This window comes from Aythya marila, assembly GCF_965140915.1.
Source record: "Aythya marila genome assembly, chromosome: 5".
Taxonomy (NCBI): Eukaryota; Metazoa; Chordata; class Aves; order Anseriformes; family Anatidae; genus Aythya; species Aythya marila.
This window is the reverse complement of record NC_139046.1, coordinates 49,168,146-49,194,657: the sequence shown is the minus strand read 5'-3', so window position 1 is coordinate 49,194,657 and position 26,512 is coordinate 49,168,146. Positions and strand designations below refer to the sequence as shown.

At 43.7% G+C, this 26,512-nt stretch overlaps 1 protein-coding gene across 4 annotated transcripts in view; it reads right to left on the bottom strand.

The window, feature by feature from the left end:
* LDLRAD3 (low density lipoprotein receptor class A domain containing 3) overlaps positions 1-26,512 on the bottom strand; it is a 115,051-nt gene that overhangs the window by 5,040 nt on the left and 83,499 nt on the right. For all 4 annotated transcript variants that reach the window (XM_082760739.1, XM_082760736.1, XM_082760738.1 and 1 more), the window contains one exon: positions 1,571-1,916. In XM_082760739.1, the coding sequence (XP_082616865.1) occupies positions 1,571-1,916 (346 nt within the window). The remainder of the gene's footprint in view (positions 1-1,570; positions 1,917-26,512) is intronic.

Sequence of the window (26,512 nt, the reverse complement as noted above, 5' to 3'; positions counted from 1 at the left end):
TTACTGAAAACAGCGCTATGGAGTATGGAAGAGTTTTTCAGTTAAGAATAAAATGAGCAATATTTCTTGGCATTTCTGTGATGACTCCTATCAGGTGATCTCAAACAGACCTCGGTGCCTTACAGCACTCATGTCATTCCAAAACCTCCACAGCACCATCAGGTACCAAGGTTTCTGGTCAAGAAGCAACACAGCTGATGACTTCCTGCTTAACATGCCACACTCGGATTTTCATTCATGTGTTTACGAACAAGTCTTGGCTCACCCTCAAAGAGGGCTGCAAGAGGTGAGATTTTTCTTCTGTAACATTTACACAACCTGAGAAAGCACTAAGAGAAAGTAAGTAAATTAAGCACTGGATTTATAGCTATGGATATAGATATAAACACAAGAGAGCTCTGAAGAAACCTCTGTTAAGCGACAGAGATTAATGGCTTACAGTCTACAAATAAATAATGAACTGTATTCTACACAAGACAAATTATTTTTGTTGTCATGATATCACATGAAGAGCAACTGCTAAGTAGGCATAGACAAAATGAGCACTGGATTCAGTAAAATCGTTTTTTTGGTTCTGGAAGTAAACGAGTAAAGGGACTGAAGGGCTTAGCAGACTGATGTGAGGTCTCAGGAGCAATTAGCTCTGAAATTGCTGATGGTTTGTATCAGCCCAGGTGCGAAGCGATTACAATCTGGACTGCTGCTCATTTAGTTGTCCTTACTAATGAAAAGATATCACTATTATGAATGTCAATATTAAGACAAGGAAGCTGCTGCCAAATGCAGCAGAGAAAAAGAACATAAATTATTATATTATCATTCCCAGAGTTTGCACTAAAGAATACCGACAGAGTGCAAGTGAACGATCTGGATCATCCAAGTTCATACCATGCCCTTTTTGTGCACTGAGGATGTCAGTTCAGCAGTTTTCTTTGGAAAGGATTTACAGATAGGGTTAAAACAAAGGTTAATGACCTACAAATAAAACCAGTATCGCTGCTACAAAAAGTAACACACCCACAAAGCTTCAAAGCACTTTCAGCTACTTAAAATAAGAATAGAGCTTTCTGTTTGAGTACTTCTCTTCTGTGGGTGAGAGGGGAAGTGGTACAGAGCAGAGGGACAACACAGTTTCTTGATGCCAAATGCAGATCTCAACTTCATACAGATCAAATGCAGATCTTCAACTTATCACTCATCTCCAGCGTCATTTTTTTTTTTTTTTTCGTTTTCAATAACATGTCCTACAGCCTAGCTGGCTTTGGGCAAAAATCCAAATTCAGTTTTCATGTTTTGATTCCAGACCAGCACAGGATATTTCTATGAGAGAAGCGATACATTTCTTTGCATTGTCCTGCAGTGCTCAACTGCACGTGCAGAGAGAGCACGACCTAAGTCTGCCTTACATGTCTTTAATACTAATAAGAGCAAGGGGACCCGACAGAATAGCAGCACAGTACCTCCATCAAAAGGAATAATAAGGGTAAACAAGAAGCACAGGTACACATTCACAGAGCTGCAACCAGCAGTGTGAAACTGGTGAGAACAGAATCGGCTCCCGTGTACGTACCTTTGGTCTAGCACAGCCTCTGAATAAGACGGCGGAGAGTCCAGATCCACGGGCCTGTGGTAGGCCTGGTTGGACATGTACTGGATCCCGTTGTTGACGTTGTACGTGACGCTGCAGTGGTGTGGGTGATCGAGGACCACCAGGCGGGACAGCAGGACGGGGTGCTGCAGGCGGTGCACCGGCAGGGTCATGAGGTTGTTGCGTTTTCGCTGGTGGTGCAGGACTAAGGCAAGAAAGGCCACCACGAGGACAAAAATGACAGAGCTGCCAATGATGGCGTACGTAATACTAGGGTAGTAGAGGAGCTGATTTTCTGAGGTCACGTAATCCTGTCCGCTGCCTGCCTCTGCAAAACAAGAGAAGGAAGCCTGAGGTAAGTTTCACGATAAAATTGTGTTCTTCAGCCTGCACTGTGCTTCCCATTAGCATGCTGTATGACATAGCAAGTTTTCCTTTCTTCTTCTGGATGGAAAGAAAATGAGCATATTGAAACCACTCGCATGCAATTCAGAGATTGGATGGCCATCACTTGATCCATCCTCACCCGCATTCAGTGCCTGCAGACAAACTAACAGGGAGAGAGAAACAGAAGAACAGGAAAATACACACCGGTATGAAACGTGCACCATCTTGAGACTATCTCCCACAGCCCTGCCTATCAATCATAACTGTTTCTCCACAGGTTAGAACATCCACTTCTGGGACACAAGCACACTACCTTAGCTCTTTATACCTTGCAAAGCACACTAGAATCAGAGATCTGAGAGCCTGATCTTTAGTTTTAGTGATAATGGGCAGTGCAGCTGAAGTTTACGTGGAGTTTATCAAAAAATTTAGGAACTACACGCTCCGCCCCAGAGATCTATCAGTCCAAAACAAATACTAGAGAAAACACAAGTAGGTGCTCAGGTAGGTGTGCTTATTTGGATGTTTGTGATCAGCAGACCTCCTGCTGGAAGAAACGCAAAAGGAGAAAGGGTGTTGGAACTGCAGACAAAAACAGTGCTGTCAGCCTGGTAAGGTGTGATACCAGTAAAAGGTGTGAAAGCTTTTAAGCAAAGTGTGCAGTCTAGGAAATGAATGGTAAAAACAAATTAAAAAGATGGGTTGGGGTATAACAAAACGAGGAAACATCAAACATGATCAGGGCTGGGCTGAGGCCATGACACACAAGTGAGCTTCAATTTGAGATGGAAATGGTCCATAGAAAGGCTGGAAAAGGTGAGTGAGAGCCAGGGAGCAGGAGCATGGCTGCAAACAGCAGCGGTAGAGGGAAGATTGATGATGAGAGGAGATGAAGACCAGATCAGGAGAGGTCCCTCACACACCACACAGTCAACGCTTTACGTGCAGGAAGCGCTGAGGAAGCAGCAGTTACCAAGTGTTATAAAAAGTTAAAATAGGGTCTGTTCAGAGTCACGACACAGGAGAAGGAATTTCTACCCAGGCTCCTGGCCCAGAGCAATAAAAGGTAACGGGCTGGCTTTGGACAACATCCACGTGGATCTTGAACAGCATGAAAATCTTAGGAGGGAAAAAAAAAAAAAAAAAAAAAAAGAAAGCCAACAAAATGCAAAGGAGGAAGGACTCAGAAGCAAAATGCCACAGACACACTGATGTGACTGTCACACTTCAGCCCAGCGCCAGATCCAGCAACCGCGTTCTCCTGACTCCACTTCAGCACCCTGCTGACAAAGCCAAACAGCGTTTAAGCATCACCTTCTCTTTTTGGAGAATTTCCATTTCTGTGGAGGCTGTAACCCCTTACAGTCACAAAAATAGCAATGTTATTCTGACACAAGCCGTTCACTTTCCTCAATCAAGCAAAAACAGGAGGCTGAATAGAAACAAACAAGAAATCCCAACCCCCTGACCCTCCAAAATCCACACAGCTACAAGAGGACCATCCATCCAGGTTTTTCATTCCCTCCAGCAGAAGGCTGGGACAGTAAATCTTAATATATGATTTTTCCTTTCTTTCACCTATCGACTGAAAACATTTCTTGGTCACTCACGACTGCAGCTGAGCCACTTACAAACTTCTCCAGCAACAAAATAATGAAGTAGATACACAGCATACCTGGCAGAACAGAAGAGATTTTAGTTAGAAGGGATGAGAAGGGCAAGAAAGACTTTATCAGAAAAAAGAGAGCATGATCACTGGCCCAGTGACCGACTACAAAGGGAACTACTGCTCCGAATGGACGTGCCTTGCTGATGACGCCACGCTAACTGCGGATCAGAGAGCCGCTCTGCGGGCCAGCTGCAAGCCACATTTCACCACAGAATCATCCCGTTTTCATGACATCTAGTGTCACACCATAAATTTATTCCCCCACACAACAGTGCTGGAAGGAGAGCAGATCTCCTTGTCACCGCACAAGGCGAGGGCTCTGCCTCGCTCAGCAAAGCGAACAAAGCCTGCGTGAGGAATGTGCGCCAGAGCAGAGGGGAAGAAAGGAGCGTACATGCACTAGGAAATCTAATTACAGCTCATCACATACCGCTAGGGCTTCTCTAATACGCCGCCTAAATTCACCAGCTGAGCCATGAAGGCTTGTCACATACCACAGACAAGGGCCAGCATAGGGATCAGCCTTATGAAGACACCACCGAGTTGATTTGCAAGGACTGCTCCGTGGATGGACGCCACCGCCTGAGATTCTCCAGTGCAAGGACGGTAAATGTGTCATCACACCCCAGTAACACGGCACAGGACTTGCATTCAGCTTGGCTCACCAGTTACAGTGCCTTGGCATAGGACTGAGAACAGGATGCCTTTGCAGACTTGATGAGACCTAATTAGTCACCCTGGGATCACTCTGCAGCAACACAGCCCCTTCTCTTTATAATCACCATCTTATTAAAAGGGAAGGAAAATGTGAGCAGTGAAGTGTGTGTCAACTTGTTTTCAAAACTCTTCGGGTTATCTGTCTGCTTAGCATAGCGTCTTCTAGGTCCCGCATGGAAAGCTTCCACAGATCTAAAGATGTTTTGCCAAAAGTCGGATGTCTTAAAGAGGGATCTCATAACAGCTTTAGGACAACTTGAAGAAAAAAAATAAAAACCCCATTTGTTTCATCTGGTTTTATTGTCCTTTTCACACAACAGCAACCTACCCATCTTACAAAGATGTGGGGTAAGTTTGCACTTAACATACAGGTTTGGATCTCTGGGATCACTGTGGCTAATCAGTTGTTTGCCACTAATGGTCTGTTCCTTTTCAGGATTTTAGATTTATTGCTCGTATTCCCACTTAATTCACTGTATCTTTGAGAAGAAGAGCACTCTAAGGGCAGCGTAGCTCTCTCTGAACCACAAGCACAGCCAAGACGGTGCGGCCTGTAAGAGCACTCCCTGGCGAAGCCTCTGCTTGCACTGCGGGTATTGCTTTGGGGATCTATCTCAGCATCTCATCAGCTCAGAGAGTTTGTGCATGCCTAACATGATGCTGCACTGAGGAGTACAGATACAGCCTCTGAAGAGGGAAAAAAATCAGGCTGCGTCTGTCAAGTGCTCTTTCTTGAGCCCAGGGCAGTGCCAAGTACTTGGCCAGAGATGTTCTCTCCCCACACCAATAATCCAGCTCCCCAAACAGGCAGTTTCTACACCCACAGAGTGCTCCATACCCCAGAAACAGAGCTCTGCCTTGAAATATTTGGCTAACACTGAAATGCCTTCTTCTCCCACCACACAAACAAACTTATTCTTGCCTCAGAGGTGAGTTTCCTGACTGAAAACACAAAATCCTAAAGTCTCTTAGCAAAAGACAGTCACAACTGAAGTCCAGGGGTACTCCACTTCCACTGTGGTGCAGTTTAAACCAAGACCAAGTTATGTTTTGGCTTCTCCTTCCCTAGCAAAATCATGAAATGAAAAGCTGTAAAAGATGAAAGTAACGTTACCTGAGCCTGTCATCAGTGCTTGACTTGCAGTCCTAGAGAAAACACTTGCCGTGCAAAGAAAAGAAATGAATTTGTCTTAATGGCCTTTCTGGAACATTATTTTGGAAGGAGACAACTAATCTCTATGGCAGCTGGAAGCAGCAGAACTACGAGACAGTTTTGACTACACAAAACATTTAGAGCATGCTTTTTCTTCTATTAGCCAATCCTGTTGCAATGAGTAACTTATTGGTGATTCAGCACCTTCTCCCATGCCCTCGCAGTGCCTCAGCCTTTCTGTACCCCTAACGTGCAGAATACAAGGGAAGGTACACATGCTCCCTCCCTCTCCTCTTACAACCTTGCCTTGACAGCGCCTCTGACTGTGAGGAGAAAGCTTTGCACAGAGAGAAACCACACAGGGGTGTGGAAGGGAATGACGGGAAGCTGAGACTGCTGTATGAAGCCAGACACATTTTGTGTGCCTTAGAGGGAGAAGGTGAGACACAACACCTGAGAAATCTTAGCTGGACATGCAATACTGCTACAGACAGAAGAAGCTGCAAGCCTTTCGTTCTGCTCCAGTAACTTTCAGCAAATGTTTACACATCGCAGAAGTCACTGAGCTGAATTTCTTGGTAATTCAGTCATCTTCTCCCAGAAGCAGCAGGTCTTATCCAGGCAGGTTTTAAAAGTTTTGTCTGCTCTTCTATTAAATGCAAATTCACCACAAAAAGAGGTGAGCAGGCAGTCTAATTTAGCTTAAATTCATGGCGTATTTATTCTTTCATGTTTTTTTCCCTGAAGAAGATCTATGTTTTCTAATCACACCACGTATAAACAGTTTATCAATGCCACTTATGCCTATTAAACCTTATTACCTGGGAAATGCTGAATCTGCAGACTGGAGATTTTTGGAGTGTAAAAACCTTTGTGAATAATTTAGGAAAAGAGTGATAAAGGAAACGTAACGGGCTGTGCTCAGAGGGCCATCTTATTGACTGTGAACAAATTTGCTGTCTCAAAGTTTTTAAAAAGATCTGAGTAACTGCATTAAGCCTGCCAGACGCTGGGATGAGGGGCTATTATTTTATCTTTCGCAATTCTCTGCTCAAGCCTGGCTTTTCACAGTTCATCAGAGAAAAAGCTTTTGAAATACATAATCTGAGCAGACATCTGTAGCCTTAATGAACACAAGTCACGGTCCATCTCCAACAAAGACGCTACTGTAACAACACATTTAAATTCCAACTGGTTAAAGAGCAGATCTGCAGCTTGGAAGGTGAAAGACGACAGAAATCAAACCCAGACGGGCTGAGCCCCCACCCTGCATTTACTTTTTGTGCTGCAGTACTTCCCAGGGTGTCCAGCTAAGTCTCCAAACCTGGAATTTCTCATCTTTGATGACTTGATGTCCCACTAAAACAAGCCTTAAATAGATCTTGCTCACTGGACTTTCAAAATACTCTTTGTCCAAGTGATGACCTTTCCAACCTTGTCATTTAACTCCCCCGACTGTCCTTCTTCCAAGCTACAAATACAGCCTACTGCAGACAGCACAGGCCCTTGGCTTCATGCAGTTTCATGCTCAGTTATTGTTTCTTCTCCCTGCCCCAAGCAGCCTCATATTTCCCTTAGACACCTGAGAGAAGGATTTGTTTTCAACTGCACTGAAGGAGGAGCATTCCTGTCCTGCGTTGGCTTTCTCTGTTTCAGGCACAGAGGAGATTTGTTAATAGAGGTGTTACATGTGCTGAACAGACACAAGCTGTGGGTATTGGCCAAAATAACACGGTATGATTACACCTTATTAGGTACCTGGCAAACAGAGAAGACTTCTAGGAAACGAGCAGATTGAAGCCCCCGATTCCTTCCAGGTTCGTCTGCAAGAGCGATGGCTTCACGTCAAGACAACACCGAGCTGCACAGATGTCCTGGCCTGGAAGGGCCCCAGGCTGTTCTGTGTTTCAGCCTGTGCTGACCGTGGTGTTTGAGAAATGCTGGATACAGTGATGATAAGAGTATGCAAAATGTAGTTTTTACTGCCCCTCTGCACTGCTGCCCCTTTCTGAGGGACAGAAGCTATGCACAGACGGGCTGTTTTGGTTTTGTGCTGCGTTGATCCACCACCCTGCAGACTGCCCCACAGCTCCTGGTGTGTTGAAGGGCTCTCAGGACCTTCTCCCAAGACCTTCTGCACTGAGAACTACACCTTCTGCAGAAGTGCAAGCATTTCAAATATTAATCAGAAGCCTAAATAGCTCTGCGTGCTCTGTCTTTGCCTGTTCTTTCAGATGACTGAAGAGACATTCGTGACCTTGAGTGCCAAAACAGAGCAGGACATCTTGCTATGGAAAGCTTCTTATCCATTCATAATTATTATTTTTTTTAAGTTATTGGTATCAGTGTAGCACCATGAAGCTCTAGTAATGAGAGAGGATTTCCCTGTGTTATGTCCTGTCCAGGCTCTGAGCAAGATGATGGCCATCGTCCAGCAGAGGTTAAGGCGATGGCTAAGCCAGAGGACACACAAACACAGACGGACAGACGTACAACTGGCCAGCGAAGCACAGATGAGCCTCCAGACAGCATTAGTCAGCAAAACCAGTGCCTCACAGTGAGTCCATTACCCGTGCCTTCCTCCCCAGACTGCAGCCCCTCACCCTGACCACGCTTTCAAGGCAGTGCAGCTGCGGAAAGAGCAGCTGAGTCAGCAGCCTGCGGATCAGGAGCCTCACCTCTCACGTGCCCTCCTTTTTATCTTCTGCAGGGTTGGGTAATTATTCCACTGCACTTCACATATCGCAGTTTAAACGTTAAAAGGAAAAGAAAGAAACAAAGAAAAAAAAAAAAAGCAGCAAACTGAGCAAATAAGTAGAGAACTAAGAAATACTTCGCAGTAGCCATGGCAACTAAAGTTCTAAAATTAACTTGACAGCAGTGTAAAAACCTGCAAAGCCAAAACGTGCCATTGAGCATGGAAACAAAAGGGCCAGGCCTGGCACCTGGATGGGAGCCAAGGAGGAAAGAAGTGTTACTGGAAGGCAATTCACCGACATTGATCTAAGCAGCACTTCCTGGACATATCAGCCCAAAAGGCTGCTGTCACTTGCTTATTAATTCACAGTCAGAATAGAAACTGCATAAAAGCAGGGAAAGAGCACAAAAGGGATGAACGTTCTCCTACCAAAGTCCTCCTCTCCAGGTAGAGGGGTTTAGTCGCTCCTGTTGGCTTCCTTTTTCTCTTTTGAAAAGGGGATATCAAAATCAAGGAGACTGGCAAGGAGTTTGTTACTGTACATTTCTCCTAACAACGTTTTATGACAGAAAGACGTCCCTCAGCAAGAGCCTGAAGCACTGAAAGCTCAAGGGGCTTCCACTGTCATTGTCCCCCTCCCAGCCACCTGGTTACACCACTTCTGGAGAAGGAAAATGTCAAACAGCACCACTACATCTAAGGCTCTTTTGAAATGCATGGCATTGCTGGCCCAAGCTTATCAAATAAAGCAAAAAGTGCTTCAAAGGAAAACTGTGCTCTCTTTGTGTGACAAACGGGCTCTTGTCAAGACCTGTGACAACCAGCAGCATCCCAGGTACCAGCCCCAGCCCCAGCACTGCATCCAAACTGGAGATAAAAGCCAGTGATCCTGTGCCACAGCCTGCTCCTTCCCTCATCTCCCCGGAGATGTTCCAGTCTTGCCTTGTGCACGTCACAAGCAGCATTCCCCAGCTGCACAAAGAGTCCAGATTCTGATTATCTGCTTTATCTGTGTAATCCTCTGCATACAATCAATGAGCGGTATTGTATAGTCTTGAAAGTTAACATGAAAAATAATGAAACAGAAAGCACTTGGTCCTACAGCTGGAACAAAATGATGTCACCTGTGCATGAGATGTCTCCAGGACACCCCCCACCAAACCTCAGCAAGGTCACCAAGGTTCTTGAGAGGCAATATCCATAATCGCCTAGGCTCTAAAATATTTTAGATTAAAAATAGCATAAAAACAAGAAAAAAAAAAAGGAAAATAACATTTAAATGGAAAAGTTAACAGAGTTGTGGAATTCAAACAGCAAGACCAAAGGGGACTCAAAGTTAGTCTCCAACATCAGGTTCATCTTTACTTCTTTAACTAAACAAAGATATTTGGTAGAAAGTTCACTTGTCATATCTTTGGGAACACTGGCAAATTTATGCGTAAGTGCAGAGTCCTGCCTCCTGTAAAGGTTAATTGGTGTAACAGAAGCTTGAGGTTGGTAGAGCCTGGACACTGCATCAACTCTCTGCTCCCCGCCAGCACAGTAGCACGCACTACCTAGATTCATTTTGAAAGGTTTTACGCAGTTTCAAGTTGAAAGAATGAAGAAAAATAGATTTATCAAAGGCCACAGGTGAGCTTGCCTTTCCTATTCCCGTCTGACCCTGAGAGTTTGGAATCTAAGCTGCCATGAAACGCTCAGCTGACATTCCTTGCAGTCGCTTTAGCACCTAAAACGAAGAAAACAACAACAAAACACCTCAAAATAAATTATTTGATTAATAAGAATGAAAATCAGCAGATTAAATGTTTGCATTTTTATCACCTGTTGCCCCTGAAGCTTGGTTGCACCATGTTGCCAAACTGATACTGCTATCATGGCTGATCTAAATCCACATGCCTGCAAAAAAATGCACGTTATTTCAGCAAAACGCCTGGAAAAAGCTGAACGTGGGATGCTGCCCAGGACAGGCAGATGAATTGCATTTTACAGAGTTTCTACCAGCGGTTGGTGAGAAGAGAGGCACACTGCTCAGCGAGAGCGTGCACATTAACTTCTTCCTAGATGCTGTATTGGTACGGACAGCTGGTGTGTAAGAGGGATAATAAGGCTTGAAGAGACGTGGTGCAGGGTTTATGGAGCCTGCAGAGTCAGCTGTACTTTGCAAGGAATATTGCTAGCTTAAGTGTGATTTAGATACACTGCAAAGTAAGTTTTTTAATCAGCTTTTAAATTTAGTCTAATCCTTCAAGGACTATTTGAAAGGATCTACTTTCTGAAGAACTGCTAGTCTGAAGTCCACGCGCTCTGTTTCAGATATTACTGTTATGAATCCCATTTTTGCTAGAATTGTGAAGAGGAAGAAACGTTAACAGATAAGCAGTCCACGCAGCTATCACAGTTTTAGCTGGGACAGAGTTAATTTTCTTCGTGGTGGCTCCCACAATGTTGTGTTTGGGATTTTTGATGAAAATACATGTAGTGGTGGCAACTCACCCACTTCTCAGCCGCTGCAGGGCAGTGCCTGCAGAGAGCCAAGGACTTTCCAGCTCCTCGAGCTGCCCTGCCATCAGGCAGGCTGGGGGTGCCCCAGGAGCTGGGAGGGGATAGAGCCAGGACAGCTGGCCCACGCTGGCCGAAGGGATGCCCCACACCACAGGGCAGTGGCGAATGAATTCCTGGGATGGCTTTGCTTGCGCACACAGCTTTTGCTTTACCAAGCAAGCTGTCTTTATCTCTATCCATGAGTTCTCACGCTTTTACCGATCCAATTCTCTTCCCCGTCCCACCTGGGGAGTGTGAGAGAGCAGCTGTGTGGTGCTGAGCTGTAAAACCACCACCACGTGTCCTAACGATTTAGGAACTGTTAGCAGGACGTGACCTTGAGGAAAAACCAAAGCAGAAAGCAGAGACAAGACCTGCTAGGTCACCTAGACGCCATCCCAACACACCACACATCACCCATTCGTACCTACCCAACACCCCTCCACTGACTGCATCTGGGATGCTACAGAGGAAACCAGCAGCAAAACCTCTCCAGCCAGAGCCCTGCAGGCTGCCCTGGCCTCTGCCTGCCAGAGAGGAAAGCCAGACCTCAGCAACGGAGCGCATTTGGGCAGACGGTTCATGCCAAGACAGAGCTCAGGGCTTGGCTCCACCACAGAAAGCACCAGTGTGAAGGTGCATGGCAGGATGCTGCGCTTCAGAGCCACCTCAACTTTGCATCCCAATTGTTCTATAACCAGTGCTTCCTTACAAGCATCACCGTCTTCAAGATGGACCTCTAAAAAGGTCTCAACAAATGTCATACTCGGTTGCAAATCAAAATCAAAATCTTTCCTTTAATATTATAAAAAAAAAAAAGAAAAGGAAATAATGCCTAAAAAGCAACAGTGAAGATGACAACAGTTGGCTGTGACAGCAGTTATTGTACTAAGAGTATGGTTTGGCTTTCCAAGTCACAGAACAGACAGCAAAGTCTGAAAAAAAAAGAATAAAAAAGTGAAGAAAAAAGAAAAAAATAGAATCAAAGAAAGAAAAAGAGAGAAGCAAGTGAAGCAAGGTGGAAAAAAAAAAACAAACCCTGCCTTTGAAAGTGAGAGCGTACAAATGGGACATCAATGAGCATCTGGAAGGCATTAACACCAGGAAGAAGAAGATAAACTTGTGCTTTTCATCATCTGCTTAAATCTCACTTGATCAGAAAATGTGACAGGGAAAATAGGGAGTGGGAGGGGACCATTCAAAGGCTGTGGTTGCCAGTGGCTCACTACAAACCAGGGAGCTTTTCAGAGAGGCCCAAGGGGCTCTGCTCTCAACCTACTGCTGTTTGGTACCTACCTGAATGGCAAAGCAGAGAGAACACACTTACTCAGCTCGCTGTTAGGCAATGCTACCTGTGCCCTGCTCGACAAGATTAAAATTCAAAACGATCTGAAAATAATAGCTGAAATGGTCTGGGGCAGATGCAGTCAGGTGTCAGCAGAGAATAAGGTGTTAATTGGCGATGAAATCTGCAACCCCAACGCTGCTCAGCTCTCGCAGGGTGTCTCTGCTGGAGGATTTAGCAAGCTCAGGACATCGCACTTCAAACAAACAAAACCAACAAAAACCAACAAGAAAACAGTTTGGTGGAGAACAGCACGTCCTGAAGACACAGTCTGCCATGAAAGGTTGCAAGAATCAGGCTTGTTCAGGCTGAAGAAAACATGGGAATTAAGCTTTTAATATTTTCAAATACAGAAGCATTTTGGTTTGGGTTTGAAACGAGAGAGAAAATCGAAATACCTGATTTAACAATATAAACTCAGCGCCTTCAAAAGCTACAGGGAAGTGTCCCGAATGAATAAAAAGAGAGATCACATCTTTATTTCATACGTCTAATTGATTAGAGCTGCTACCTTGTGTTTGAGCTGCAGTAGCTCTAATACCACCACGTGCCTCTGTGCCTTGTGCTCTCTGATTTCTGGTTGCCCTGCCTGTTCTTGTGGTTTTCTCACATGGATGAACATCCCTTTATGTCCTTAGGAGAGTTTCCCAAAGCTTTTCTACAGAATATCAAAGATCCTACAGCTTTCAATCAAGCCAGGTTGCATCCGAGCCACCTACCCCAAAAGGCCAAGCCCCACAGCGACCTCCTGTCAACTTCCTAAGCCGTGCGTGTAGCTCGGTGTCACAGGCAGCTTTCTCAGTGGCAGGGAGAGAAAATAAAGCATGAGAGTAGATCACCTCCAGAGACTCCACACCTGCCTCACCTTCAGAACATGGTCTCTCTTCAGAGACCCTCAGAACATGGCAGGTACGTGTGCCAAGAATAATGGAGATAAAGATGACGTCAGGTCAGCCAACGATGGTCAAGATGCCTCTCTGGAGGTCCCCTGAGACCTGAGATAGTCCTGAATATATCTGCTAGCCTGCAGCCCAAAAAACAACAGACCCTGCCAAGTGAATATCCCACAACACCCCACAAGACCCAAATTCGGGTTATTTTTCCAAGCGAGCTGACAGGCCAGCACTAGGTTCGCCCAATCTGTCTTGAGAGAAACAGAAAAAATGACTGAAAAACCCCTCTAACAATGACCATGGATCTTCTCTTAAATAATTTTATTTAATTTGTTGCATGATCTCATCCTACTGCCAAGTTCAGTGGAAGTTCATACTTCATTGACAAACCTATAAATTGTACAAGCCTTCCAGGCTAACCACGCATTAATAAAGGAAGAAGGAGCTCATCTCCTCCTTTCATGTGCAAAGGAAACTTGGACATTTTTCCTTTGTAGAAGAATCCAGCATAACATTTCAGACAGTAAATCAAGATATTATAGTACCTGGGACTTTCTCCAGAACCTTCATTCCTCTTTGTGAAATATGCATTGTAAAAATTTTGGTCTCACTTCAGCAAGTTTTCACATAAATAAATTAAGCAAAAAATATCTTTAATTACAGAACGAAGAAAATTGCTGCATTTGATGAAAGGTTGTTTATTCAGCACTGACAAACACAGCCTAATGAATGTGAGAGTGCCAGATTTGTTCTCACTGAAGATGAAGTCTTGCTTTTTGTTTCCACAGAGATTGGGGAAACATTTATCTTCCCTTTGACCCTGGCTGACCGACTGAACTAGTCATACTAAATTGTGCAATCCCAGATATGAAAAGCATCTGTGTACAACACAAGAAAGAAAAATGTATTTTAACGTTTGCATTAAGAAGCAGGAATCATAATTATTAATAACGATGTCAAGATAATTACTGTACGCAAGGACAAATGGAGAGGTTTTTGGTAGCATACTTACAGTTCACATTCTGCATGGAAGGACCGGAGGCAAATAATAATGATTAGTACAGCTAAGCATAGTTTAAAAGGCCCTGAATTAGCTAATGTGTCACATGAAAATGAACCTTTATTGACAGATTCTTGGTCTAATGCATAGCAGTGGTGAAGAAGGTTAATAGAAAACTGGCTTATCACAAGCAAAGGATATTAAAGTATTGTTGCTTGGTTCCACAAAACCCCAGTGAAACCACGTTTGAACTGTAGCATCCTATTTTGGCCAGCTCACTTGAAGACAGACAGAATTAGGTTGGTGAGAGTACAGCATCAGAAACAAAGATGATGAATGGGGAAGCAGAGCTTAAATATCAAGAGAAAAAATGTAGGATTTATTCGGTCTACAGAAAAGATGATTAAGAGGAGACATGATTGAAGTATTTATAATAGCCATGGGTTATAAAAGTGAAGCTGGGTGACTCATTTTTAGACTGTTGGGCAGACCACAAATAAAGGCAACAAGGGCAAGAGGGAATAGATACAGGACAAATTTAACAATCCATTTCACAGATACAAGAGTAAATAGGTGACACGATGTTGCCTGACTATAAACAAAAGCTGGGTGAGTGTGCAGAATTAAGTGCTGGGGAATAGCCACATCATGTGGGACAAGCTTCTTGGGAGCAGCTTTTGTAATAGCTGGGACGTATCATTTCAAACCGTAAGACACGAAACCATTTGCTACTCCTTGATAGTGCATATGCAAATAACTGTGCTGGTTCTTTTATAGTACTCTTCCTTCAAGTATTGACAGAGAAATCACAAAAGCATTACAGCAATGCAACAAGATAGGCAAATACGCTCCTCGCCTAAAAAGCAAGGCTCCCACTGATAAAGTGACTTACCTGAAGCTGCTGAATGCAACATCAGGATCAGAAGCAGGACTTCTCAGCTTCCATCACACATACCCTCCTCTCCACACATACTTTTATAGGTATTTACTTTGTCTTTACTACTACAGAAGAGGTAGTTTTATTGCTTTCCTCTAAAGCAAACCTAATTATTCTCAAGCAACTCAGAGCTGCCCTCCCCAGCACTATGTTGTATGTTGTATCACGTAATCTAAAGTGTCCATCATTCGAGACAGAGATTGAGTTAGCACGTCTACATATGAGATTAAAAACTTGACTAGACGTGAACTAGGAATGAAAATACTAAAAAAAAAAAGAATAAAATCAAATCAGATTCTAGACTAAGTGGAACATATCAAACATCTGGAAAGTATCGGGGAAAAACACACACACACTTGCTCCTCATGATGCCTCTCTCCTTTTCCAAGCCATTTTCCTTGAATCTTTCAGCTGATTTCTATTTCTGTAGATAAGGACCCCATCAAAAAGACCTCTGGAGGCTAAGGGCCCGACTCTGACCCCAACATCACTGAGCGAAGCGCAGTCACTCCTTCCTGGTGCTCTCAAAGATCAGGCTGCTTCCTTGAACTCACACTCACCTGTGCAACACTACGGCATTCTCTCCAAACTTTCTGAACACCCAAACAATAAAAGTCAAATTTGCTTTGATCGGGCTTTTCACACAAGTTTCAAGAGCAGAAGAATTAGAACATAATGGTTACCTACGACTCTTGAAGTGACAGATGACCTTGGAGACCTCTACATGGGAAAACCAGATCCTAAAAGGCCATTTTCGCACTCTGGGGTGCAACTACCCTGCCTCACGAGTTTCACGGCAGTTCTGAAGGAATTAAAACAAAGAACAGCCTCCATAACTAAGCCAGCTAAAAGTTTAATTAAATACAATTGCTTGCTGTGCTTCCCTTCCCCAAACAGCCTCATGCATATTCATCACTGTAATTACAGGAGTAAAAAAACCTCCACAACTAATTATGCCACGCTTCTCATCTTCTGTATGCCTGGAATTTTTTACATAATTACTACTGAAATTAATTGCAAGTTAGTTAATTTTGCACTTTGTCCTTTCAAGCTTAATTGAAAATTAAAATTTCTCAAACCAAGTCATTCTTGTAAGCCTGGTGCTTTTACCTCTGATGGTGCCATACAGCAGAATGTTCTTTTAATTGCTTTTAGTAACGTAGCACGGAGCACTGCAAATTTTATCTTTTAAAGTAAGAGACTGTTAGCTTAATACATATTTACTGTGTGCTGCTCAAAGCACACTCAGCCTGCCCACTGCCACTCGCCATCTCATGTGATGCATGAGCACGTCATCCCCCGAGACACGAGCTACTCCATCAGTGCCACACTCAGTTTACATCAAGCTCAACGCTGGTTTTGTTTCTTGTCTGTGGTTCAAACAGTCTGCCTAATATTTCAAGGGCGACTAATGATTTTGGATGTCCAGTTCAACAAGAGAATTTGAAAATATTCCTTCTCTTGGGAGGCGGGGGGAAGGAAGAATCAAATAGGAAAGCCAAATTCCAGCTTGGCCTAGAAAAATAATTGAGTGATTTTTTTTTTTTTTTTGACTTTGCCTAGAAAAATAATTGCCTAGGAACACATGTTCCATGTGGCAAATTTTTAAATAAACAGTTTAAGTCATTCAAAGCTATAAGCAAATGTTTAACAGGGTCTCCTCATTTGCTGGGGTGGTCTGCTTCATTTGTACGTGTGGTGGTGTACTGATTTGGGATAGGCCTTTTATGAAGGACCCAGTACAACATAAAATCTTGCTGTCTACGAAATCCGTGTTGTGACAGCAGGCACAAATCAAGAGCCCTAGATGGGGACCCCAGAGGTTTCCATAATACAACTGGTGGTCAAACAGGACCAGTGATATGCCTGCACCACACAGCCCTGTGAGAATCAACCAGCTATCAAGGTTATTTCATTTAAACCCTTATCCTTGCTACCTAATAATGTCAACATTAACTTTCTGGCCAATTGAAATAATTCATCGATGAAAAACAAACAACAAAAAAAGTCAGCATCTCTCCTCTTCAAACACCTTCGCCAGCCTAATTCTAAAGGATTTCTTTCTGGGTTTGAGCAAATTTAAGTTTTTTCTTCTGTCAAGAGAACTTGACAATCAGGTAGTAGGCTTTCAAAAGGACAAGAGAAATTTGCAGACAAAGCACTTGTTCCTTACTCCTCCACAGTCTCTAGGCCATTTACCTAACTCAGCTCCATGGGTAAATTTTGTCTTTTGTGGTGGAGATCCGCAGGGCGGGCTATCCTGACAGAAGGGACTCATTACTGCTGACTTTTCCTTTACTTACCAAGAGTGAAGACGCGAAGTGCTGGAGAGGAACACCTTAGTTATAGCACGATGTCAATACAGGAGGTATCAAGAAAAACTGATACAAGCAACCTCAAATGTAATAAAACCAGAATGTTTCAGGACCTCTCTGCAGCAAAAATCAGATCCCAGACACTTAATCCCATCTCCTGTGTGGGAAACTGCCTCTCAGAGCATGTGACAATAGTGCTGAAGTCAATAAAAAGTTGTATGAGGGGGCACGTGGGTAAAGCAGCCTTGGATCACCACTCCAGTAAGAGACAAACACATTTTCATCACTTCAGGGAGACACATGCATTGTAGTCACTGGAGTTGCTACCCTAAGGAAGGTGGAACCTTAATTGCCAAAAGGAATTCCCGGTTTTAAAACTCCTCAGTGTAGAGCAAACAGCGAGTTCCCAGGGTAGATAGGGAGTAATTAAAAAGGTAATTAAGAAAAGCATGGAAAGTCAAGAGCCCAAGAATGCCAAAAAAACACTTTTAGTAAGCGTTGTAAAGAGCTATGATCAGCGATCCCTTACCAGGGCAGGAAATGAGCCTGGTATTTGCTCTGTGCCTCTGTACCCTAAGAGCTGTTGAAGCTGTGATCCACGTGTGTATTGTCAACCAGGGGGTTGTGAGCAACCTAGACCTGGCTACAGTGCCAGACAGCAACAATTTCTCTTCCACAAATAATTTGAAATTCAATGATGAAAAACCCCTGCTTGTTTACCATGTCCAATGTAAAAAGAGATGCAAAAATTAACTTCAGTTGAATACCTTTATGGACTGCCTGTAGTTAAGTACTTCAAGTCACTTAAAATCACAAAGCTTTGTAATCAAGTCTAACATTTCCTTAAATAGCTTTTCCTCATTCTGCTAACAGTTAGCAATAGCATTACACAGACACACACACAAAAACATAACCAATGGTTTGGTGTGAAATTCTTCCTTGTTTTTTTTTAATGTACACTTCATCTTTCACGTAGTGAGCCTTCAACATCCTACTCAAAACTTGGGGAACAGGTGCCAGGGACATTTCAGGCTAGTCCATATTTTCTAAGGATTTCTCTATGCACACTATACTAACTACATACTATAATAAGATTCATTTTTAAAACCTCAGAAATAAAAAAGGAAAAAAAAAAATCAGATGTCAGTCTGGCAAATGTTGACTGTCATTTATCTCAATCTACCCACCATAATACTTCTGCTTTAATTAAATATCAAATCGGTCAAGTAGGTATGCAGATTTAATTGCTGCTGCGGCTTCGAAAGAGGCTGTTTCCCCTTGAGACCCGGTGAAGGTTAGCGGGATAACCTCAGTCGAATGGAAAATCCTCAGTTTGGCAAGTTGCTGGACACAGGAATTTGTCCCCTCCGGCACAGTGAAATGCCATTCCCAGCAGTACCGCGCTCTCAGAGAAGTGCTGCTTTAACAAGTTAGTACAAATACACCTGAGATTTATGACATCTGAGCACTTGATGGAAATAAATGAAGAGGACCGTTAGAGGGAAATGGCCTGCTCAGCACCAGCTCTGTCACTTCAGTAGGAGCGGGCTCAATGTCAGAAGTCCCTCAGCATCCTCAGCTCTGACTGGCATTTTTCTCCCCTGGCTCATTATTCTAAGCAACTCCTTCACACAGACACCTTGGCACTGCAGCCAGGGGTCAAATCACTCCAAGGGAAACTGCCAGAGCTCTCACAGAGGATGGCAGGTGCTACAGAAAGGAGAAAAAAGAAGGGGAAAGTGAGGAAGTAGCTTCAAGCCAGCAGTAAGAGTCACTGCACAGAAGTCTTTCAAGGCACACAGCATCCGTGCAAAGGAGTGCTCCCCATCAAACGTGCAGAACGAGGCCAACACGATCACAAAAAGCTCTGCTCTCTCCTCACCTATGTCCGAACGGGACTTCCACGCTGGCTGCTGGCAACCTGAAACCCACCTCACCCATCTCCAGTCCTCTGTAAAAGCAAAGCTACATACATCTGCCTTCTTTTCCTGCACTAAGATTTGGGACCGAGAACCTCAAAAGACTCGATCAGATGGAGACTGCGGTTCTGGTTCTGGGCAGGACCCAAGCAGCAAAAGCCACTGCTGGCTCACTGATACCTGAGCAGCTGAACACCAAAGCTGTTTAGGAGATAACAGCAGGCATTTGCCTCTATTTGAGAAAACCATCCGTGCGCCACGGAGAACAGACAGCGGCTGAGAAGGCACTTAGTAACACGGCCCTCTCGCATTTACAAATTGCAGATGTTGCCGAGTATCTTTATAACCCTACTCTAATACACTGTCTAGACAAAAACAAAAAAGCAAAGCCCCACAGAACATAACGGATGACGCTTTCTACATCCTCCAAGGGATATTAACCAATAAATCAGGTTTTGCAGAATAGAAAAAACTGCATCTTTTTGAAAGTGACTTGCCAAACTTCAGTAAAGGAGGGGTTTTCTGTGCTTGGTAATTAAACCACGACGCTTTAAGGATAAGCAGCAGGAGACCATTCCCAGGACAATAATTAAACCAGTAGAGAAGTACCAATCTGTAGAGGTGAAGGGGAAATCAATGAGAACTTCTGTGCTGCACGCCCTCTTCTCAATACGGCAGCTTTATACAAAGACTTTAAACTCGAAGCTGATTGCCCAGAACAGGTACTTTACCTGCTCTTCATCACATGCCAATTCCACAGGAGGACGGCAGCATTATGACATTTAATACAAGATTTTTTTTTTATTCTTCTTCACCAGCACCTGACAGCAAAGGATATCAGGCCCGTGGGATCTTAACTGCTCAAGGGAATTCAGACCCGTGCCCTTTGATCTCCCCAAAGCTACCAAGCCTACCTGGGCTGTGATGTGCGGCCTAGCAATTAGAGGGTTCACCTGGGAAGCAGGAGATGCTGATTCTGGTCTCTCACCCAAGGACTGCTCGTGGTTTTCTACGCAGTGCAACCTACAAATGCACAAGCTGGCATACCCAGCTGCCTCCTCCCCAGCCATCTTTGCAGCATCCTGCCTCTGTCTCACCCTCGCCAGCCCAAAGACTCTCAAATACTCTCCTACAAAGAAGGAAAAGGAAGGAAAAGAGAGTTTCCACACAAATAGCCTGAGGACACACACTTAACAGCTCTCTCCTAAAGCATATTGGTTTTAATCACCTTAGGATGAGGGCAGCAATGTGTTCCATACCCTTGGACAAAGGTTTGACTGTGATAGTGGATGAAAGGGAAAAGCAGCTTAGCCTGGGTCTGTTTGAGGCAAGTGGATGCAAATGCTCCGTTTCAGGTGGAATTTAATCCTGTTTGTGCATGGCAGTGCTGCACCTTGGGAGGCTGTGGTAAACAAACTCCTGCTGGGAGCACCCCGACCAGACTGAGGCGTGAGGCAGATGACAAACTGCTTTGCCCTGCCCAAACGGGAGCAGAAACAGAACACCTCCTCTCCATTAACCTATGCAGATTTTTATTTTATGTTTTTGAACAACTGCTTGCCAGGCCTCGGTGGCGAAAGCAAGCGTCCTTCTCGTCCCGCTGTCTCCACCATTGCCAGCAGTGCGGCCCTAAACAACAGGGGACAGATCAGCAACAAACTTTCTTTATGACTTTGCCTTTGAGGCAGCTCTTGGCTGAAACTCCAGGTACAATTCTTCATTTGCTTACTAGTTGCTGTTCCTTTGCTAACCGGATATGAGGAACTTCACTTAATGAACTGCACATCCTTCTTTAATGATCCTTCCTAATGCAGTGCATTTTTTATAGTGGGCTGAGCAGAAAAAAAAAAATCCTGCATTACATCACCCCAGGCCAATACTTCCTTAACTAAGGGAAACATCCCTTAAGCTGAAGCCCAGCAGACAAACTTCATCTCTTCTATTTACTGACACTGAGTGAATGCATGCCACGAAGTGCAGGCGTTTGCCATGGCAATACATTCCGTTTTAGGGCTTCTGGTGTAAGATAAACATTTTAAATACTACCTAGAAATGCCTTCTTTTCCAGCAGCAGCAAGCTGCTATTCGTTCTTCCATTGTACACTGCACAATTATTTTTAGGAGTTCAAGGAGTCGTGTCAATAAGCGCTACCCCAGATGCTGGACAGACACCGCCCGAGCCCCTGCCTTCCTCCTGTACCTAACACCACTTTCTCCTGAAGCACCCAGAGCATATTTCCATGTCCATGGTCTCTTACTGCAGACCAGCTACGCCTGATTTTTTTTCTTCCACCCCTTCGTGGCCCGCAGAGAAACCGATCTGTTTCTTCCCATGGGACCCGAAGTTTCTCACGCTGCAGGAACAGCTCTGGCACGCTCCTCCTTGCGCCGCACCAGTAACTTGGAAACTCCGGGTCATTAAAATGTCCTAGAAAGAGGCAAGCAAGCTCTTTCACCTGCCTAGAAAGATATTCCAACCTAGGGTGAAAGGCTGGAAACGGGACACAGACCTGCACTTTGAAAGCCATGACTTGGCCGTGGATAAAGCCTGCTCCTTATTACAGAGCTCTTTTTGGCAGGAAGAAAACCTCCCAGGCGCTCTGCTCTCCAGTAAGAAAGGCTCAGGCACACCGTGCCGCCTGAACAGTCTGCTCCTTTCTCATTTTCACTTCTGTTTGCTCTGGTCAGACAATTAACCTACTCTGCTGGTTAAAAAGCAACTTTCTCCCCCTTACAGCGGGTACAGCCTCCTCCCCCTCAACAAAAGCCCACATTCTTCTGCGGGACACCCAGGTCCAAGTTTAGTGTCCTGCCTCGGGGTTATGCATTTTGAATCAGAAAGCGTTTAGGCTAAAGCCAGCCTTAAGTTTATGATCCTGTTGGTTTTTAAAAGCTAATGATATGTGCTACTTACAGCAAACGGCAAACCCGGTGGGAGGCATTTTAATTAATACAGTTTGTTCAAAGAAAAACAAATGCAATTCCCCCTCATCTGTCAGCCAGCTGCACGGCAACCTGAATGCAAGCAGCGCAGAACAATAAAGCAAGCGTGTGAGAAAAGGCAGACAGAACTGGGACTTGATACGAGAGCAGGACAAATAAATATATGCCAATTTCACCACCCTTAGGTAGGCAGTTTTGTAAGGTCTACCCTTTAAGCGCTATACATTTCAACCATCTTCTCTGGTTTCAGGTCTATCTTTGCTAGCAGAGATTAGCAGGCCGTTTTTTAATACTCCCCTCCAAGGAGGGCTCTTTAATTGTATTGCAGTGCTCTAGGTTACGAGAGCTTGCAAGTTCAGGCACAGGCACAAAGCACGGTAGCAAACGTGGGAAAGAACAAAGAGAGGGGTTTGCATGAGGGAGCTGGCTCGGAGGATTTCTCCCCTGCCCCTGAAGACACACTCGCTCCAATCAGGGGCCTCCCACTAGCCACTAATCTGATGCTGATTTTAATCTCATTTACACAGTATTAATTACAACAGTACCAGATGACTTGCTATCCATTTCAAACAGAGTAAATTATGCTGAGAGCAGGTCCTTAACATTTTGGTAATCCTAATATTGATTCCCCCGGGGCAACCCGTCTTGGAAAATTCATCTCAGCGACAAATACAAAGCAATTTCAACTACTTACACACTCAGAAACCTTGGGGCCGGCCGACAAGTTCTCACAGTGGAACAAATACTGTCACACCGATTAGTATTTTGTACGAGCTTCATGCTCCAATATTGGCATCGAACTTAGAGCACTTGCTGAAGCCTGAAGTGAGACGGACATTTCATTTTTCAGACTGATGCAAATGTAAGTTTATTAACATACCGTGCTGTTAAAATAAGGCAGCCTCCATCTGAATGTGATGCCAGCCTTACAGCCTACAGGTTAGCTAATAGTTTCCAGTTAGGAAAGGGGTATTAGGACAGACAGACTTTGACAAAATCAATCTAGATGATGGAAGGGAAGCAGCCTCTTTCCTTCCTGCTGAGATCAAGTGACTTTATCTGGCATTAGTGAAATTTTAATGTGTGTATTCTTTGCATTGTTTCTCCTTCTTCCCTCCCTCCACACCTCTACAGACACTGAAAGAAATCAAGAAATGCAAATCCCAAAAGGTCTCACGGTATAAGGCTTTACAAAATACACCGCTTTTCAAGGAAGGGGCAATTCTAAGCCCACAAGACTCTGAGGAGCTCAGGACGGTGTCCCACCAAAGCGACACAACACACGACCAGTACCAAACAACTGCTGTCACCGCCAGCATCCAGCCTTCCCCGTGGAGTTGATGATCACGCTGCTGCCATTGATGCTTCGCTTTAGCTTAGTATTACAGAGATAGGTAGGGAAGCTCCGTGGTAAATCATATTCACTTGAAAGTGTGCTTACCATGTGGAAAGGCAGTAATAGCTAACTGCTTTATTGGTCATTGACTACTAGAAATTCCAATAATTGTTGCAACCTTTATTCTTCTCACTTGGCCTTTTCTATTTAGAAAATGATACTCTGAGGTAATCTTTTCACCTCACACAGTGTCCTGATCCTTTCTGCTGGATTTTCCATCAACTGGTGTCTTTGAACTGATGATCTCAAGTAGCAGAGGTTGTACTTCTATCACATTTATCCACTAAATAATTACTGGCATCTCATAAAATGATCAATGGCAAATTTGGGTAACTTGAGGACTGTTTCACTTGGTTATCCAAAGTAATTGAACAGCAGCAGGTTGATGAGCAGCACTGCATATGGAATTCACATCAACGAACTGTGTTATCTCCCATGTTCTGCATATGTTTTGCATGATGTGTTTTAAATATCATTTCTTTTTCAGTACTTACAGAATCATATAAAGTGCAGAAGTGTCTTCAGAATGGAAAAAGACTTTTAATTGTCCTTGCAGACTCAAGCAACTTTTGGAAGTGCCGAAACAAAATAGCTTCTTCCCACATAATTATTAGAAAAACAATCAACAAACTCAGGATGATCTTTGTGGAGTTGAGGGGGGACAGGAACACCGCAAGCATACGGCCTTCAGATCATCACAAAATCAAGTAGCAAGGAGTCGTCGTCCCCTGGTACCTCCACAGCCTTTGCACCATCCCTCAAGCTCCCAGGGGCTTGCGTATTTCATCTTCAGGGAAACAGAAGCCAGCATGTACCCAAACCATATGAACATGATCATTATCAAGAGACCAACAAAGCAATTGCTTTGTAAGTAAAAGCCTTCTCGGGAACACCAGACACTTCTTTCTGCTGTTAATTACTAACAGCGAGACTCCTCCCCTGCTGCTGTGACAAAACAAAAGCTATCCTGTCAAATGAAAAAAAAAAACCACAACTCAGTCCCACCTTCTTCTGTGCTACATCTTGTGTTTTACTTCATGTTTTGGCCCTTCCTCACTAACTTAAAACTAGACATCCGCTCTTTCTATATCATTGACTTATAAGAGATGCCCTGAATGAGCGTAAACTTAGCTCTTGAAAAAGAACCCTGTGAATCCCTTCGTAATGCATTGCGTTACTTGAGCTACCAGGTATTCTCCTCCTGATGAGCACTGCCTTAATAAAGGCAACCTTTCAAAGAACTAAAATCTGCCTTTCTAATGCACACCAACCTTTAAACAACCAAACAAAACAAAAGCCAAAAAAAACAACACACAAACCCATGAAAAACTACATTGGAAAGCGAGGACAAAAATATCTAGACTCATTAGAACTGTATGTCAAAATTAGGAAGAGGCTACCTAAGCCCTTCGTCCTCTCAAACACAGAGAAATCTTTAAGTTTCCTACCAGTGTAAGCAAAAAAACCAGTACAGAGAATAAGCGACAACTGACAAACTTCATCATTATTCACTCGCAGAGTGGAAGCAAAGCAGTGACTAAATTATGTTCTGGGATTCTGATACGTATTTTACCAACTGCCAGGTGGATATCAAATGAAAAGGTATAAATACAAAATGGGATAAGATAGGGTATGTTCTCATATTTTGCTAGATGCGAATAAAAAACATTTTATGGAGAGATTTAGAGATCAAAGTGAGTATTCTGAGATCAGAATGGAGATGTGTATAATATCCTCGTCTCCATGTTTTCTCCAAACAACTCTAATGTGTTACCTTCTAGGAACTCAGAGGTGACTGGGTCTTCTTGTCCTCTAATTTCTTAAGAGGATTAACAATGGATAAAAAAGTCGTGTTAAAAACAAGGATAAAAAAGTTAGCACCAGGCTGTATTGATCAGCAAGGGGAACTCCATACATCTGTTTCTTGCGCTTCTAAGAGCTGAGTGATACAAGTATACAAGTGTTTGCACATGCAGAAAGATCCCCCCACCTCATCCTCGCAGCAGTCAGGCAGCAGTTCTGTTTCGTATTTTGGGTAATGAAGTTTTGTTATCTGCTGGGAAACCCCACATACACAAGCTCTGTGCTCTCACTGACATAGTCTGCTAGCAGAAGCACGAATTGAATCAAATCCCAAAACATACAGCAGGATTCCAGCACACGCATCATCATCCTACTCCAACACACCTTGCAGTAGATGCCCTGGGAAACTGCATGCATTGGCTCTTAGCCTTTTCCAAGAGTAAATCCAAGAGACACAAGGATTCCCAACATGTACTTCATCAACTTCTTCATCAACAGTGTGTTCAGGTGAACTTGTGACAGCATCTTTCTGCCCTGCTGGATCCTAGAAGACCAGATGTTAGTGCTCAGGCAGCCTACTAAAATGCACCTACCGGCCATTGTAAGACCACTGCCATAAATGCTTTCAGATCTCAGTGCAAGATATTGCCACAATTCATTTAGAAAAAAATTCAATGAAGTGCATTTTTCCCATTTCTAAGTAGCCCTGCTCTATTTAGACAGTAATTTCTCGCTTTGCAGCTTGTGTAGGTAACACAAAACCTGCTGCTAAAAGCAGACAGAGATACAATCTTTCAGCAAATAGGTAACCTGCTGCAGGATCCGGATACCACATTAAGGTGCAAACAGCATTACCCAAACAGCATGCCTAGGAGATTTTGCCTTTGTCAGCACTCAGTTGACTGATTACCTACAACAGAGCTTTGGTGGGTGTTTTTTGTTTTTTTTTTTTTTTTTCCCCTCTTTTTTAATTACTTGAAATTACAGCTACTCTTTCAAGCTTAAAATTACATAAATGATTCTCCTCCTCATGTAAAGCCTGTAAGAGCCCATAAGGAGAGAGATGAACCTATTTTATATGTATGCTGTCAAAAATAAGTCAGTTGTGATGGTTGTAAGCATGAAGAGATACTCACTATAAGAAAATCTTAGGACTGCAAAGAAAAAAGTGTTCCCTACTAACATAATGGTTTGGCAATTAAAAA